The 16531-nt window shown below is 43.3% G+C and overlaps 2 protein-coding genes across 2 annotated transcripts; both read left to right on the top strand.

Moving 5' to 3' along the window:
* The first annotated feature begins 380 nt into the window (after positions 1 to 380).
* LOC125518036 (bZIP transcription factor 39) lies at positions 381 to 4192 on the top strand. Its single transcript, XM_048683003.2, has 2 exons — positions 381 to 2069; positions 3406 to 4192. The coding sequence occupies exons 1-2, from the start codon at positions 587 to 589 to the stop codon at positions 3867 to 3869; spliced, it is 1947 nt and encodes a 648-aa protein (XP_048538960.2). The 5' UTR covers positions 381 to 586; the 3' UTR covers positions 3870 to 4192.
* Positions 4193 to 4333: 141 nt separating this feature from the next.
* PDE327 (FAD/NAD(P)-binding oxidoreductase family protein) lies at positions 4334 to 14172 on the top strand. The gene is made up of 13 exons (XM_048682996.2): positions 4334 to 4943; positions 5715 to 5777; positions 6497 to 6928; positions 7695 to 7766; positions 8077 to 8202; positions 8298 to 8510; positions 9364 to 9411; positions 10322 to 10483; positions 10580 to 10741; positions 11149 to 11242; positions 11320 to 11438; positions 11521 to 11565; positions 13655 to 14172. Exons 1-13 carry the CDS (start codon positions 4560 to 4562, stop codon positions 13889 to 13891), a joined length of 2157 nt encoding a protein of 718 aa, XP_048538953.2. The 5' UTR covers positions 4334 to 4559; the 3' UTR covers positions 13892 to 14172.
* The last annotated feature ends 2359 nt before the right edge of the window (positions 14173 to 16531 follow it).

The raw sequence follows: 16531 nt of genomic DNA, 5'->3' as shown, positions 1-16531 counted from the left end.
GCCACATTTCCCTGCACCACTCACTGACCCACCAACCAGAGCCAGAACCTTCCCACCCAGAACCCTCCACACACCACTTTTCACCCCACTCACCTTCACCCACGCCCACACACACATCGCACCGGGCATAGCGGGCCCGGGGCCCCACGCGTCAGCGCGCGCCGTCCCGGCCGCCTTAACTTCGGCGTTACTCACGTCGGACTACCGCTTTTAGCACCCCACCCGAACGGCAATCCTAGATCTAGCTACTCCCCGCGCAGCCACACAGCCGCACAGCCGCACCGATCGGGACGCCCTCCACCCCCGATGACACGCGGGCCCGGTGCGAAGCGGGTCCCTTTCGCCACGGACTAAAGGGGGAAGAATTCCACGGGCGGGGGAGAAACTGGATCCGCACCGCACGTCCCGAGCACGAGGCACGGGCTCGTCAACACCCCGACTCCGTCCACTCCGCACCGCAGCCCCCGCCCCGGGTTTCCGAATTCCAAATTCCTACACCGCTCCGGAGTCCCTCCATGGATGCCGCCCAAAACCCTAGGCTGAACTGAACCCCCCCCCCCCCCCCCCCCCTCCTCGGGACGCGGCCATGGCGGAGCCGGCCCTCCTCGACCCCGCCTCCCACTTCGACCTCCGCCACTACCCGCCCGGCCTCTTCGACCCGGACCTCCGCCTCGCGGACGACGACGACGACAGCCTGCCGCTCGGGAATTTCGGCATCGGGCTCGGCGCGGGCGGCGACTGCGACGACCTCGACTTCGACCTGCCCGCGGATTTCTCCGTCGAGGACTTCCTCCTCCGCTCCCCCGAGCGCAGCGACTCCGCCGCCGGATCCGGGCCCACCGCCTCCTCGTCCTCCCCCGCCGCCTCCGGCACCGGCTCCGCCGTCGCCGACGCCAGCTGCGAGGTCAAGCACGAGGAGTCGGACGAGGGGAGGAGCGCCGCCGCCCCTAGCTGGGGCCTGAAGCGGAAGCCGGCGAGCCCCGCCCCCAGCTCGGAGGCGGCTAAGTGCCGCCGATCCGGGGACGGCGAGGTCTCCCCTTCCGCGTCGGCGTCGCGGCCCGCCGTGGACTCCGACGAGGGAGGCGCCGGCGGCGAGGGGGAGGACACGAGGCGGGCGGCGCGGCTGATACGGAACCGGGAGAGCGCGCAGCTGTCTCGGCAGAGGAAGAAGCGCTACGTCGAGGAGCTGGAGGAGAAGGTCAAGTCAATGAACTCGGTCATAAACGACCTCAATTCCAAGATCTCCTTCATTGTGGCCGAGAATGCAACACTGCGGCAGCAACTCGGCAGCGGCGGCGGGAATTGTCCACCACCTGGGATGTATCCACCGGGAGCAGTGCCCGGCATGCATTTCCCTTGGGTGCCCGGGTATGCCATGCGGCCTCATGGTTCCCATGTCCCTCTTGTACCAATTCCTCGGCTAAAGCCGCAGCAGCAGGTGACCGCTACCAAGGCTACAAAGAAACCAGAGAACAAGAAGGCCGCGGAGAGCAAGAGTAAGTCCAAGACCAAGACCAAGAAGGTGGCAAGTGTTAGCCTTCTCGGTTTGATGCTTGTTATGCTCGTATTTGGCGCTTTTGTTCCAGGGTTCAATCACAATTTTGGATTGAGTGGGGGGAGTGACAATGCAATGTTTAGGAATTTTGGTCAGCCTCATGATAGGGTAGTGAATGTCAATAACCATGGTCAAGCACCTAAAGGGGGTTTGAACAATAGTGACATGACTGGTGTTGATTCTGGAATGATGATTGGGACTGATGGCAGTGCTGACCAGAAGCATCAACCTCCACTTAACTCAAGTGAGACCCTGCCTGCTTTGTTGTATGTGCCAAGGAATGGAAAGCATGTCAAGATCAATGGCAATCTGATTATTCATTCTGTGCTTGCAAGCGAGAAAGCGGTAGCACATGGGACTTCACAACACAACCGTGACCAGTCAGGTATAGATCACAAAGAGACTAGTACAGCCATAGCTCGTCATCTATCACTGCCTGGAAACAATATTAATCCACAAGAGAAATCCCCGGTAGATGGACCATTGCCGCAGTGGTTCCGTGAAGGAATGGCAGGTAAGCAGAACAATTGTTTGTCAATCTAGTATTCTTGTTTTTTTGTGAATTGTGATACTGCAGCTATGAATTCCATTTATTATCCAAACTATTACTCCCTCTGTTCCCAAATATAAGTCTTTTTAGAGATTACAACAAGTGACCACATACGAAGCAAAATGAGTGAATCTACACTCTAAAATATGTGTACATACATCTGTATGTTGTAGTCCATTTGAAATGTCTAGAAAGACTTATATTTAGGAACGGAGGGAGTATTTCTCTGTTGCATTGACACATCATGATGTGATATTTTAATCAAGAAGGTCCCCGCATTATCTTACTTCAAGAGAGGCCAAATGCTACAGAGAATAATATTACATGTTAAAATAGAAGTCAAAGGATTGAACTGATTGTCCATGAGTCATTAAGAGAAGTTGAATGTATGTTAGATAAGAATAACATCACTCAACTATTCAGGAAATGGGAACCCAAATCTATATTTAATATTGCAAACAAGTAAGTCTCACACTTTAACCATCCAGCAATGGGAACAATGTCTTTATTTATGCCCTCCTTTTAGCAATCATGTAGAAAAGAGCTCAGTAAATAGTAATGATATTATTACTTTTTATTTGTAAAAGTAATTAAAATTCAAAGGATTGAAAAGATTGTCCATGAGTCATTAAAAGTAATTAAAATTCAAAGAAAAGTAGAATGTATGTTAAATCAGAATTATGTCACTTAGTATGCCATCATATATTATGACATTGCAACTATTCAGGAAATGGGAACTCAACTCTATATTTAATGTTGCCAAACAAGTAAGTTTCACACTTTTAGCAATCAAATAGAAAAGAGCTCAGTAAATATTAGTGTTATTGTTGCTTTTTATTTGGAAACTGTCTTATACAGCGATTATCATGTAGACTCTGTCCTGAAGAGCCTTAATCCCTGACAAAAACTTATCTGTCAGTACAACCTGTGTTCAAGCTCTATGCTAGCAAAATAGTAGAATCATGGTATGCTGCTTTAAGCATATTTCAAACACGTGACTGAGCAATGTTACTGATTATTTCACAACTTCAATCCCGTTTTTGCTGTATATTCCAAGTACTTTATTGCAATATTTTCTTTTCATGTAGAAGTGATAACTGCTAAATCTTCACAAGCTTGTAGGAAAACTAGTCTGAACTCATGTGCCTTATGTTTTTGTGGTGTTGTCAAGTTTGTTACTGGAATAATTGTTCTTTGGTCTTGCTGATGAAGTCTCCTACAGAAAACTTGGTTTTCTATTGATACTCTTTGAGTGTTGTTGCACTGTCTCTTACTCTAATTCTGATGCAACAATTTTCAGGGCCTATCCTAAATTCTGGAATGTGCAGCGAGGTGTTTCAGTTTGACATTTCCGCTGCCACCAATTCCGGTGGCATAATACCTGCTTCTCCAGCTGTGAACTCCTCGAGTGTTAATGCTACTCGAAAGGTTCCAACACCAGCTCCTGCTTATTACGGCAAGCTGAAGAATAGGAGGATCATGTACAATGAGGCGATTCCACTCACTGGGAAAACGGCGAACAACACAGGGCCTTTTAACAGAACTTCTGAAAGCAGCAAGCTACCTGATAAGAAGCCAGCATCGTCTGTAGTTGTTTCTGTGCTAGCTGATCCCAGGGAGGCTGGTGATGGCGACAGCGATCCAAGGATGACTCCCAAGTCCCTCTCCAGGATATTTGTTGTTGTTCTCCTTGATGGTGTCAGATATGTCACATACTCCTGCACTCTTCCTTTCAAGGGTGCCAGTCCTCATCTTGTAAACTAACAAATAATCATGGGGGTTGACGCGTTGTCATGGTTCTCAAGCAGCTTTGCTGGCCCCGCCGAAATGTGATGGCCGATAGATTAAAACGACCTGATGCTGTTGTCTAACCAAGGAATGAACTTTCTATTCACTCGGCCTGAGGTAATTCAAGTTTGTCGAAGGTTTGAAGTGGTGTGAGCTAAATGTGGTTCTGCAGGTTTAGGCTGTGAGTGCAGTTTTTGTGCTGCTGTGATATAACCAGGATCTTATGCTGTACTCTAACCTTGTTATAATGTAATACTGTTTGAGGAACTTTTAAGACAAAATATACTTGTAGTTTTATCTCTCCAGAGCATATATGGCCGTGACAAACTTGTTCATGTGTCGTCCGAGACAAATCGACATCTGGTTGATGGACATTATTTCTGTCAGCTTTAATCTGGATAAACTTTATCAGGTGCACATTTCAAATGAAATATTAATCCGATAAGCATAGTACTGAAACTGTAACGATCTCTACAAAAATAGTTGGTTCTGAATTCTGATTGGAGTTTGAATTTTTTTAAAAAAAAAGAAAAGAAGACGTTACACATGAAAATCCGTCGAACAAAACGGATTTGTAGTCTCTTATAAAATGACCCTGTAAACCAGGCTAAAACCCACGTTATCCGCAGGGGCGCAAACCCCCTTCCATCTCCAGCCCCATCCACCATGGCGCTTCACACTGTCTCAGGCATCAAGCTCCCGCCCTTCTCTCCCCCGCCTCCCCACCACCACCTGGGCGCGAGCCCCAGCGGCGGCAACCTCTACGCGGCCAGCGCATTCCCGCGACGCCGATGCGGCGGGCTCGCCGCCGTCGTGCGCTGCGCGAGGCGCACGGGCAAGCGGCGGTACCCGTCGGAGAAGAAGCGGCTGGATCGGCGCCACAAGGAGCAGCTCCGCCAGACCGCCCCCGAGGAGGGCGGCGTGGCCCGGGAGGCTGGCTTCTGGCGCCTCTCCAAGCTCGCCGTCCCCGCCAGCGACGACCCCGGCAAGGACTTCCTCGGCGTCTCCCCGCCGCTCCTCCAGGCCATTGCCAAGGCCCTCAAGTTCCCGGTAGGCTATCATACTGCATTTCCTGGCGTGGAGCCATAATGCCATGAAATTCGCGAGGTCTTAGGCTTTTATTAGGTGAGTCGAGAGGGTGTTGCTGAAACAGAGGTTTTAGGTGGCCTTTGCTAGTGTTGCAATTTTTTTTTTACTTAGTTCGTGCCATTAATTGACTAGATTTGTGCTCATTCGTCTTGGAAAATATCACAACCTTGAAATGAGCTAGCTACTCGTAACTCCCTTCAAGGAAGTCTAGTGCAGCTTGCTGTGGTGATATGGTAATGGGAATCGAGTGTAATTCGTTACTTCTGTGTTGAGGGCCTGGTTTGATAAACGGTTTGTAACTGAATTAACAGAGCTTCTGCCTCACCTTCTCCTACATGTATTGGGTTATTTCCCCAAATCCCAATCGTAATCAATCAGGAATTGGCTGGATGAGTGTTCTATGTACTGTACGGTGTACACAATTTAGTTATCTAAATGACCGCCTGCGGGGAGCAATTTCAAATGTTGCGCTGTACTCCCTCCGTTCACTTTTGTAAGTCATTTCAGACAACTCAAAATGGGTTGTTTTGTACTTTGTCTGAAATGTTTTTAAGGTCTTATAAAAATGAACAGAGGGAGTATGATATTTCCTGCTATACCTTCGGCATGTGTTTGCTTTGAAACTCCATCCCACTGTGGTTTACATTTGTTGTTACCCATGTTACAATGTCTCTTGTTGTAGATCTTTTCTATAATTATTATTATGCGCCTCTAATCGATTCTCCTGTGCAGGTCGCTTCTATGCTCCCTGAAGAGGCCTTCTCTGTTATCCGCAAGTCATTTGATGCGCGCAAGGTTCTTAATGAACTTATATAATGTGTCTACTCTATTTAATATTGCTCCTCCTGTATATATATGGGATGGCAACTTAGTTGTCATAAAACACTTGCTGTTGGATGTGCTGAAACGATGCAGTCAAACTGGGTTAAGCTTTGTAAAAAAAAAACTCAGTAAATATCTCCAGCATGGTGCTTGTGAGTGGGCCTGAGTTGTCATCTGGCGGGTAGGGTAAAATCTAAGCCTGTTATAAAGCGCCGCATTTTTGCAAAATAATCTGGTATTGTCTGCAGAGATTTGCAATGCCCTGTAATTTGCACAAATAGCGTATATTTAGCAAGAAAAAAATGGTCAGTTTACTATCTATTTATGCTGTCTGATACTTGGTGTATACTTATTTGATCTGGGGATTTTATACTAAAGTTATTTTCACAGTGTAGATGTTCATATAAATTGAAATAAATATGTGATTGATGTGAATTCTATTTATTGCAGCGATTGGTTATTCATGTGGTTACCCAATCTAATTATATTCAATGATATCTGAAATTTATCGTAATATTTTTTGGTAGACGGTTCTGTGTTGCACATTTTTTGCTTCATCCGTGTTGCGACTGTGACCACGTGTGTTTCTAGTGACGTTGAGTTTTTTAATCTATATTTCAATTCGCAGATTGGTTATCACTTTATCTGAATCGTTTCTTTGTGCATGAATAAACCATGTTTTACATTTACAGATTTTGAAAGAACCTCAATTTGTTTATACTGTTGATGTGGATGCTAAGAAGCTTCTGGACATGGAGCCAAGGACATGGGATTTTATTGCTAGATTGGAACCCAGGCTTGGAATTGTAGAATATATGTCCGATGAGAGGGTAGCAGCTGATCTGATCAGTATGCTTAATGTTCATAACAAAGTCTCCGATGATGAACATGGTATCAGGGATACTGTTAATAATGGCTCGATCAGTCCTACACGAATGAAACCAAGGGTGGCAATTGTAGGAAGTGGCCCATCTGGGTTGTTTGCTGCCCTTGTGTTAGCTGAACTTGGAGCAGAAGTTACCTTATTGGAGCGTGGCCAACCTGTTGAGCAAAGAGGGCGTGACATTGGTGCACTAGCAGTTAGACGAATTCTCCAATCAGAAAGCAACTTTTGCTTTGGCGAGGTATACTGTTTGCTCCTACCGTACTACCAAGACATCACCGGACAATCACATAATTGCTTTGATCAGTATTCAAATAGGTAGTTGTTGTCTAATATATGACTATATCTTTTCGTTAAACATAAACATTATCAATCATGTCATTCGGCAAATACTAGTGATAGTTCTCTTTGTTCAGGTGATAATATGGAATTGATGTACTACGTCAAATTATGCGTACATGTATCTTAGAAGAGGTGGTTTACGTCTGTGCTCTGTATGTGAAATAGCATAGGGGTTTCTTCTTTGATACATGTTCCAATCAGGTATATTAGCTGGCGCATGGATTAGTGCATCCCAATAAATGCACTCTCCTAATTATATGACCTGTAAAGTGTACAGAGACATATTTTAGACATTAATGCATCTGGCTTAATCTCAGATTGCTTGAAATGAATTATGCAGAAAAAATGTGTACCAATCTTCACATTTTTTTACTGCAGCTAATTTAATTAATTCAAAACCTAACTAATGCATGCTTGTTCTGAACTCATGTTCTTCATTGTTTGAGGTTTGCTTTTCCATACATTTTTGTGAATTTTAAAAGGTTATTTAATCAAATGATCTTTGCAAGTTTGGTTGATGGCATATAGGGCAATGCCTATTTTTTTGAAGTATCAATTACCTACAATGGAACTTCAATGATTGACCAAACTACTATTCCCTTTTTCCATGTTCCTTAAAAGATCAAGTCCATCAATTCTTGATCTTCTGTTCTTAATCATAGCAGGGTGGTGCAGGTACATGGAGTGATGGGAAGCTTGTGACCAGGATAGGGAAAAACACTGATGGTGTTCAGGCTGTAAGAATCTTCCTGCTCTACCTCAATGGATGCTTAGCTTGCAAATTAGAAATTCTTCTAAAAATGTTATCTGTAATTATTGATGCAATAATGCAAGCTTAGTATTTGTTGGCTGCCAGAGTTCAAGACTCTGGTGGTAACCAGTAAGTTGCTCCCCATACTGGTCATGGATAGTATGGTAAATTTTTTGCTGTTGTTTTGAATACATATCCATCAAATTAGGAAGAGCTTCTGCATAACATAATATCCTAGACTTCAAAACTGACCATTTATATGTGTTTAAGCTATTCCGTGGGGTCTTGGATTTCAGGTGATGAAAACATTTGTTCATTTCGGAGGCCCTCCAAACATTCTCATTGATGGAAGACCTCACTTGGGTACAGATAAACTTGTCCCTCTGTTGCGGAATTTCAGACACCACTTAAGAGAGTTGGGCGTGAGTTGAACATAGCAGTCTTCATTGAAGCTTTGCTATTATTTTGTTATGTAAGCCTTCATGCACCAATGTATTCTGTTTTATGTTTGATACAGGTTGCCATAAGATTTAATACTAGAGTAGATGACCTTATAGTGGAAGGCGGGCAGGTCAAAGGAGTTGTGGTTTCTGATTCAAATCTACAGCCAGGTTCTGTTGATCAGAAACTATCATTCGATGCAGTTGTGTTAGCAGTGGGGCACTCAGCTCGTGACACATACAGTATGCTTCTGAGGCATAATGTAGATATAACCCCCAAGAATTTTTCTGTAAGTTTTCTTATGCTGGTTAAGGCAGTTTCTACTTCACTAGTACTTGTCAATAATTTGATGGTCAGATAGCAGACAAGCCACGGCGTAGAATTTGAGACCATGTTTGGGTTGGATATTAGGTTACATAAGAGGCACATTGGTCTTCAAACCAAACAAAAATAGATTACATGGAGTTTGCTTTCTTTGTCGATCAAATATCTCGGGTTGAGAATATTGTACATGCCACTGAGTAAATACTAGCAGATCATTTAACTTTTTGCCATGTTATATAGATGCTCTCTATTTCAAGTTGTCAACAACATTATCTTGTCCTATTTCGCACTCCTTTACACCGTATAGATAGGGAAAAGGCTCTTCTAATACAACATGCAATTTGGTGCATGCTCAAGAAAAAGACATAGATAAAAAGTCCATATCATATTATATCAGGACGTTGTATTGTATTAGGAATTTAAGGTCCAAACTTGATGCCACATACCTCAGAGGTAAATCAAGCAAGAATACATATTTTTCTCCTCTATATACTACAGTATCTGTCACTCCCTTGGGTTCTCTCACGTCTTATCTATGATAGTTATTTCGTTAGAACCAAGTTCACAACAAGGTATTGGTAGAATAGTGTTTTTTTAGTATTTAAACTAGCCAATCTAGGCATTTTAATCGGTTCTTTTTATTATTTAATTGGCCTAACGTAGGTCTTGGCTGGATATAGCCTCCTCGTGGCATTATGTCTTTTGCCCATATTATCTTTGCCAATTGCAAGCACTTGTTTTTTTCTTCATAACATGAAGGAAAGTATGGTAAATTATTTTCTCTTCAGTCCATGTGACAGCATTGGTTATTCTTACAGGTTGGTTTAAGAATCGAGCACCCCCAAGAACTGATAAACAACATCCAAGTAAGGCATATTTCATTTGTTCACACCAACGTTTTTCTGAATGATACTCGCCTAATGTTTAGCTTAATTTATTTCAATGTTGATATTTAATTTCCAGTAATTTCATATTCTGTATTTCATGAACTCCTAATTGGTGATTGTTAAAGGTGAAACTGAAACTAATAAATCAAGGTTTAGGATGATAATTACTATGGCATCATGTGGAGCAATCCATTTATAAACTATGGAAAAGTACAGAAACTGCCAGTTTCTCCAATACCCTCCAACCATCAAGTTTTATTATAGGAGTAGCAGCGTGAACAGAAGCTGAAGTTAAGTTTTGGTTTTTAACTTGTATTCATTTCCTTTGCAAATTGTGATAAGTAGCGAGTTAACTATGCACTGATGAGATCTCACTTATAAAAGCATGAGACCGAGTTTGTCTTGCTGGGCTGTGTCCAAGGGCTGACCTAAGCCTTTGTGCCCACCAGTATTTTTGAGCATGGATGCTCATGGAATTACTGTTTATTGCATGATAACAATATCTGTAGTATGTGCACAATCTTTCATAGAGCTTTATATATGGACCTATTGATCTTGTAGTAACTCCTAACACTCACTTATTTGCTGGCTTGATACAGCTACACCGTTGATCTTTACTCCCATAAAAAAGTCAGTTGGTGGCGACAGTCCATCCACTTTCATTACAGCACGTGTTATATTTGGCACAAACGGTTAAGATGGGAGCGGATATGGATATTTTGCTCTTCCATGAACAGTTTTAAAATTCCATTTTAATGAATGGGTATTGCGCTAGTATGGGTAGCAGCATACTGTATTTCAGTGTTGAAAATCAAATGTACAGTGTTTTCACATAATCACATTGTATTCAAACAATCTGTGTGATATGTGTCATTGTCATCCTGTGCAGTATTCTGAATTGGCTGCTGAAGTACATAAAGGGCGTGGGCGGATACCTGTAGCAGATTACAAGATAGTGAAGTCTATTGGTGAAGGAGATGTGAAGAATGATATAGAGCAAGTAGATCAAAATCGCAGTTGTTATTCGTTTTGCATGTGTCCTGGAGGACAGGTCAGTCATTTTCTTGTTGTTTAACTCACCTTTCTTTCCTTAATACATTATGGAGTATTGGAATCCCGTTCTTGAATTACTGAGACATGCCTGCAGGTTGTTCTAACTAGCACAAACCCATCGGAATTGTGTGTCAATGGTATGTCATTCTCACGGCGAGCGTCTAAGTGGGCAAACTCGGCTCTTGTGGTCACTGTATCATCTCATGATTTTGAACCATTTCAATCCCATGGTTCTCTTGCGGGCGTAGAGTTCCAGGTACTTGTTATGATTCCCTTAGATAACTGAAATGCTTCATAATTGCATTGCCATCACCATGAACAATTGGCTACATTGACCCTCTGGATTATGTGCCTTAAAATGACTTTATGATAAAGGTGTCAGCAGTACAAGATTGTCTAGAAGACAACCACTTGATTGCGAAAGTACAAACAATCCACTTGGACCTAATTACTTTCTCGAGTGTTTGATTCCTTTACTTTTTCCAATATTAGCTGGTTTGCTGCACTTCTATTTTTCGAGAAACCCCAAAAGCCTTGCATCTTGATGCATTGATAGAAAGGAGAGTTTGAGCTCAGCAACATTTCATTTTGCACCTGTACTACAGTCTGATGACATTTCCCCCCTTCTGTTAGCTTATGAATTATCTGTAACTTTGAAAACAGAGAGAGTATGAAAGAAGAGCAGCTATGATGGGGGGAGGGAATTTTGTTGTCCCTGCACAGTGTGTCACAGATTTTATCAGTAACAAATTGTCAGGTACTAATTGTATACTAAAGTCTTGTCAGTTAGTAATGATACACATTTCCTTATATTTACTTTGTTACCTGTTTCAGTTACAACTCTCCCACCATCAAGCTATAGGTTGGGAGTTCGTCCATCCAAACTCCATGAGTTATTCCCTCCTTACATAACTGAAGCTTTGCAACAATCAATAACGATGATTGACAAAGAGGTTCGAACTATGATTTTCTTTCTTCATTTTGCAGTTTTGACTTTCCATCTGTCCTGACCCATTTGCAATTCGATATTTCCAGATGCCAGGCTTTATTTCTAGTGAAGCCTTACTTCATGGTGTAGAGGTATGCAAATTCTTATGCGACAAGCTGAATGTGTTTCCTTATTGTTTTACTTGCTTAAAAATGGTGGTTCACTTGATGAATTCCTACACAATGTTTTATTTTATTTTTGCGAAAATGATCAGATCTACTAATACATCCGTATCTAGACGAATCTAAGACAAGAATTTTGGGACGGAGGGAGTATTATAAAAGTTCACCGAAAGTACAAAGCATCTCAAACATAATAAAAATTGCATTGAGATTCCGAGACCACCGAACGACCACTACTGCCGCCAGAACAAGCCGCCGACGCGCCGCTGTCGCCACTCCCCTACCGGAGCCGGCTTGACCTTGTCGATGACAGCCAGGAAGTCTTCGTGCATGTGCCCCTAAGGACCAGCGCCCTGGAGCGATAGTTGTCGCAGTTGAACCCTTGCATAGATCTGAAACACCCGACACCAAGTCTCACCACATGACGAGAAATCCTAACCTCACCGCCCGACGGAGACGGCTGGAATCTATGTCGGAGCTCTGTCGACTACGTCCAGACGGATGAACTCGAGGAGGATCGAAGCCCGGAAGACAAACTCGAAGAAGCACTGCCATCCGCCCGAGCGCCGTGCCTACGAGGACAAAAAAACCCCTAACCTAAACAACTAACCGGAGCGGAGGCACAGGAGGCACCGGGATTCCCCTCACCGCCACCGGCCGCCAGAGTGGCAGGCAGAGGGGAGGTGAATCCACAGGCTTGCCGGTGAATACTACACGATGTATTTAAACACCAGGGAGTCTGGTGTTAGTCTTAAGCTATCAACGCCATGACCACTGGATGGTAACTGGTTAGTCTAATAGAAACATTCTTGGCTACTGGCATGTGGTCTGCAATTCTTTAACTTTTAGTGTAACAGTTGTCTGCTGTTAGTTGCAGCCTGTGCGGGGTAATGCAATAGTGCCTTTTGCTACTGGCAGGTGTGAGAACAAAATATTGGAGCATGCTCTGAATTATAACAGAAAAAATTAAGAGTTTAGGCCTGCAGTTGAGTTTAGGAAATGCTGAATCTAGTTGTACTTCCTGCAGAATAGCCTGCAAAACCAGGGTATATTTGAAAATTATAATAAGTGGTGTTGGCAAGGTGGCCTGTCGGTGCAGCGGGTTTCTGTAGTTACACACTTTAGCTTGTGACAGTGAGATTGGAACCTGTTGTGCAAACACAACAGCGAATTGTGCTTTTTCTTAAATATCTCTTGTTCTGGTTAATTAAATATGGGCCAAGGTTGAGCTGTAAAGCCATTAGAGTAACCTTTATGAAACAGAAACAAAATACTTTTAGTTTCTTTGGGCCTGCCGAGCTAGGCTAAAGCCATAGGACATTATAAATTTAGTTTACAAAATCGAGTATCTTCCTGAATGATACCCTGAAGAGGTGCATTTTTTGGTTGTTCTCCTGAATGCTCATTCATATTCCAGTTTAAATGATCCCAATATATAGTCTAGCCTAGATAGTGCAATTGTAACTAGTATAGGCTTTTAGCTACTTGATTTGCTATCCCTAGATTCTGTCCTACTTATTGGTAATGTGCACTTTCCCGCTGACAAAGATGCATCACCTTCCATTCAACCTTCTCTGGCCACTTTGATTGTCATATTTGCATATACCCTTGGTTTTTATTTCAAACTTTTGTCTTTATTCTTCATCCCCTTACCATTTTTGTCTCAAATCATATGCTAATCCGGTAACCTGTATAACTTCCAACTCTCATCTCTAACTTGACTTTAAATTTGAGAGAAACCCCTGCACCAAGACAAATGCAAGTCATTCAGGCGATTTTTTCAGGAAACTGGTGAAAAATATTTTCAACATCATGGAGAATACTTTTAGCTTTCTTAATATTCATTGGCATGTGTAAATTATCTGCCAGTTCCGCGGCGTGAAAAGATTCAATGCGAACTGTCATATCCACTGCATAAGTTCATTTATGTGCAATCTTTTTTCTTTTCTTCTTTCTGTGGCTGGACTTCTATATCTTTGGTGTTACAGTTATGTGTAGTGTTATCTCTGCATCCACCCCTCCCTTTTATTTATTATACATATTTGATGCCTGTTTACAGACTAGAACGAGCTCCCCCTTGCAAATCTCACGACACAGGGAGACATACGAGAGCGCGTCACTGCAAGGGTTGTATCCAATTGGGGAAGGTGCTGGCTATGCAGGGGGCATAGTAAGTGCTGCTGTGGATGGCATGTATTGCGGTTTTGCTTTAGCAAAACAGCTTTCTCTGTTCGCTGGTGATATAGAGGCAATTTTTGGCAAAGCACAAAAACAAACAGGTTCTGTAAAATATTGAGTTCTGATTCCTAGTTATTTGTTCACACTTCATAGGCCCTAGATATTGTTCAGACCCCCCCCCCCCCCCCCCCCCCCCCCTCACCCCCTCTTGCTAGACAATTTTGCCATGGAGAAAACTGTGCAAGTGTACTTGTAAAGAAATTCGAGTCTGATGTAAAGAGAACAGGGATGCTATAGGAGTTAACATTATGTATAACAAAGGGAACTTGGAGGCCATATATAGTCCGGTTCTTTCTGTCATGATGCCAACTTAACATTGTCGTGAGCACTACCTAAAGTAAATCACAATTATAATTTTTTGGAAAAATATGTTGTTCGTTCTTCTGTTTTTAAGGAGAGAGATTTAGCCACATCATCTTCAGTTCTGCAATTCCCGCCCCCCCCCCCCCCCCCCCCCCCCTTCAGTTCTGCAAAAGCAAAACGATGCTACATTTCTCAAACTATTTGTGTATTGCATGCTTGCTATTAGACTATACAAGCATTGACCCCAGTTTTGTTTACAGTAATATTTCCCCAGTTACTTGTGTGAAGTATCTTTTTTTTTGCGAAATACTTGTGTGAAGTATCTTATCTTGTTGTACATATACATCATGGTGAAACAGACACCATAGGTCACAGGATACAATATGTTCCTTGCTTATACGGTTAGAGGTTCCCTGAAGAGCGACGAGTGTTGAAGTGATACTCGGTTTGCTCTTTTCTGGATGTTTGCAATCTGTGCCGTTTCTAGTTTGCTCCGCAACATTGAATCATCGGAGTTGAAACAAGGAATTGTAAACAAATTCTTCATGGTGCTATGACATGAGATTCCGTCACAATTGCGGAAAAATGGCAAATTTTGTATCAAAGTCTGCACACCTTGGACGCAAGTAGCTGACATCGCACATCTATCGCAAGGGGGCACTGAACCATGAGGTGATCCATGGATTCATGCATGATGCCTCAGATCACAAAGGCGGCCGAGGAAGAGCCCTTCTCTGCAATGATCTTATCGGTCGGTGTACTCCTGGCCATAGAAGAACGCCTGGTAGGCAGAGATGGAGGAGTAGATACCACTAGCTGAGGCCGCCATGTGAATGTATCCTCCTGATAACCGAGAAATTTTTAGCATTGCTCAATCATCTCCATTTTTCTTTACAGAGGGAGTACACCACTAGAGTTTCTCAACAACGACACGTGGATCCTCAAGATTAGCCCTCCCACCGTCGCATCTATCGAGCACATTTGCCAATTCTTCACTTCGTGGGCACCCCTTCATGAGGTCCAGCTTGACGACCTCACGGAGGACACCATCATTTGGAAGCACAGTAATAACGGCCTCTACTTCGCGGCCTCCGCCTATAAGGCACAATTCCACGGTCTAGTGCTTTCCCTTATAGATCAAATGGTTTGGAAGAATTGGGCTCCTCCTAAACTGAAGTTCTTTACTTGGTTGGCCATCTAAGATAAAATTTAGACCGCAGATAAGCTTGAGAAACGTGGGTGGACAAATTGTGCCCTTTGCCCACTTTGCAAGGGAGTGCAAGAAAGTGTGCCTCACCTTTTCTACAAATGCCGCTACACCATAAGGCTTTGGAAGTTGGTCATCCAAAAACTTCGACTCGACCACATAGACACCACTACACACCCAATAGAAAAGCCATGGCATCGCTAACTATGCTAGTCACACGGACCATTTAGAATGGGAGAAATGCACGGGTGTTTCGCAACAAGAGTGCTCCTCCACCAATATTACTTGCCATCATCATTTGTGAGGCAAATCTTTGGGTCACCGCCGGTGCAAGAAAGTTAGGGTCAATTATCACGCGCGAGTAATTACCATGCCGTACATGGGTGTAAGGGTTCTTATGTAATCAACTCTATTCTCCGCTTAATTAATGAATGAAGGAGCAAGTCTTTTGCCTCCGTTTCAAAAAAAGAAAAAGAAGAGAGTTTCAGAAAAGAAAATCCTACTTTTCCCCGTGAGTTGATCCTGCTGTTTGTAATGCATGCATGGTCCATTGATCCTCATGTGCTGCATACACAGCAAGTGGTGCTGAAAAAGCATGTCAATTCCGGTATTGGTCTCGTCACCTTGGCGGCCAACTATATATCTGTAGATTACACGCACTGTTTGGATGGCTGACAACCTAACACAGCTTGATTGTTATATATACCAGGTATAACGCAAATTAGCTGGTTGGTCATGCCATATTTACTATTAGTTTTGCTAAGTCTCAGTCGACCGAGACTTCATTAAGTCTCAATCGATACTATATCCGTGCAAAATTTTCTTTTTAGTTTTTTCTCTCTCTCCTACATATTATGTCATTTGATCGAGGCTTGATTAAATCTCAGTCGATTGAGATCTAGCCGCACCCATTTACCCTACCTATTACGGACGGGACAATGTATTGCAGTCAACCAACCGATCAGAATATGTGCCTAGGTAGCTTATTTGAAATTTGCTCTCTTCCTACTCTTACTGATAATTATGTGCAAAACAACTGGAGCTACTTCATGTGGAGATTTATGTGCAATCATGAAACAGATAAAATATGTAGGCATGTTTGCAGGAGCACAGATAGGCCCAGATCGACCGGATTCACCAGTCACCACCACAAAGGTGTAGGCTTCGAGTGCTGTGTGTTAGACCACC

The sequence above is a fragment of the Triticum urartu genome, chromosome 1A, assembly GCF_056163025.1.
Source record: "Triticum urartu cultivar PI428250 chromosome 1A, HENAU_Tu73, whole genome shotgun sequence".
NCBI classification, from domain to species: domain Eukaryota; kingdom Viridiplantae; phylum Streptophyta; class Magnoliopsida; order Poales; family Poaceae; genus Triticum; species Triticum urartu.
This window is presented reverse-complemented; position numbering and strand designations above follow the sequence as displayed.

Bases quoted from the DNA above. Each gene is read 5' to 3' on its own strand.
- LOC125518036 (XM_048683003.2), top strand. From the start codon at position 587: ATGGCGGAGCCGGCCCTCCTCGACCCCGCCTCCCACTTCGACCTCCGC. The intron at 2,070-3,405 runs GTAAGCAGAACA...AACAATTTTCAG, and splicing joins GTTCCGTGAAGGAATGGCAG to GGCCTATCCTAAATTCTGGA.
- PDE327 (XM_048682996.2), top strand. From the start codon at position 4,560: ATGGCGCTTCACACTGTCTCAGGCATCAAGCTCCCGCCCTTCTCTCCC. The intron at 8,511-9,363 runs GTAAGTTTTCTT...TTATTCTTACAG, and splicing joins TAACCCCCAAGAATTTTTCT to GTTGGTTTAAGAATCGAGCA. The intron at 11,566-13,654 runs GTATGCAAATTC...GCCTGTTTACAG, and splicing joins CCTTACTTCATGGTGTAGAG to ACTAGAACGAGCTCCCCCTT.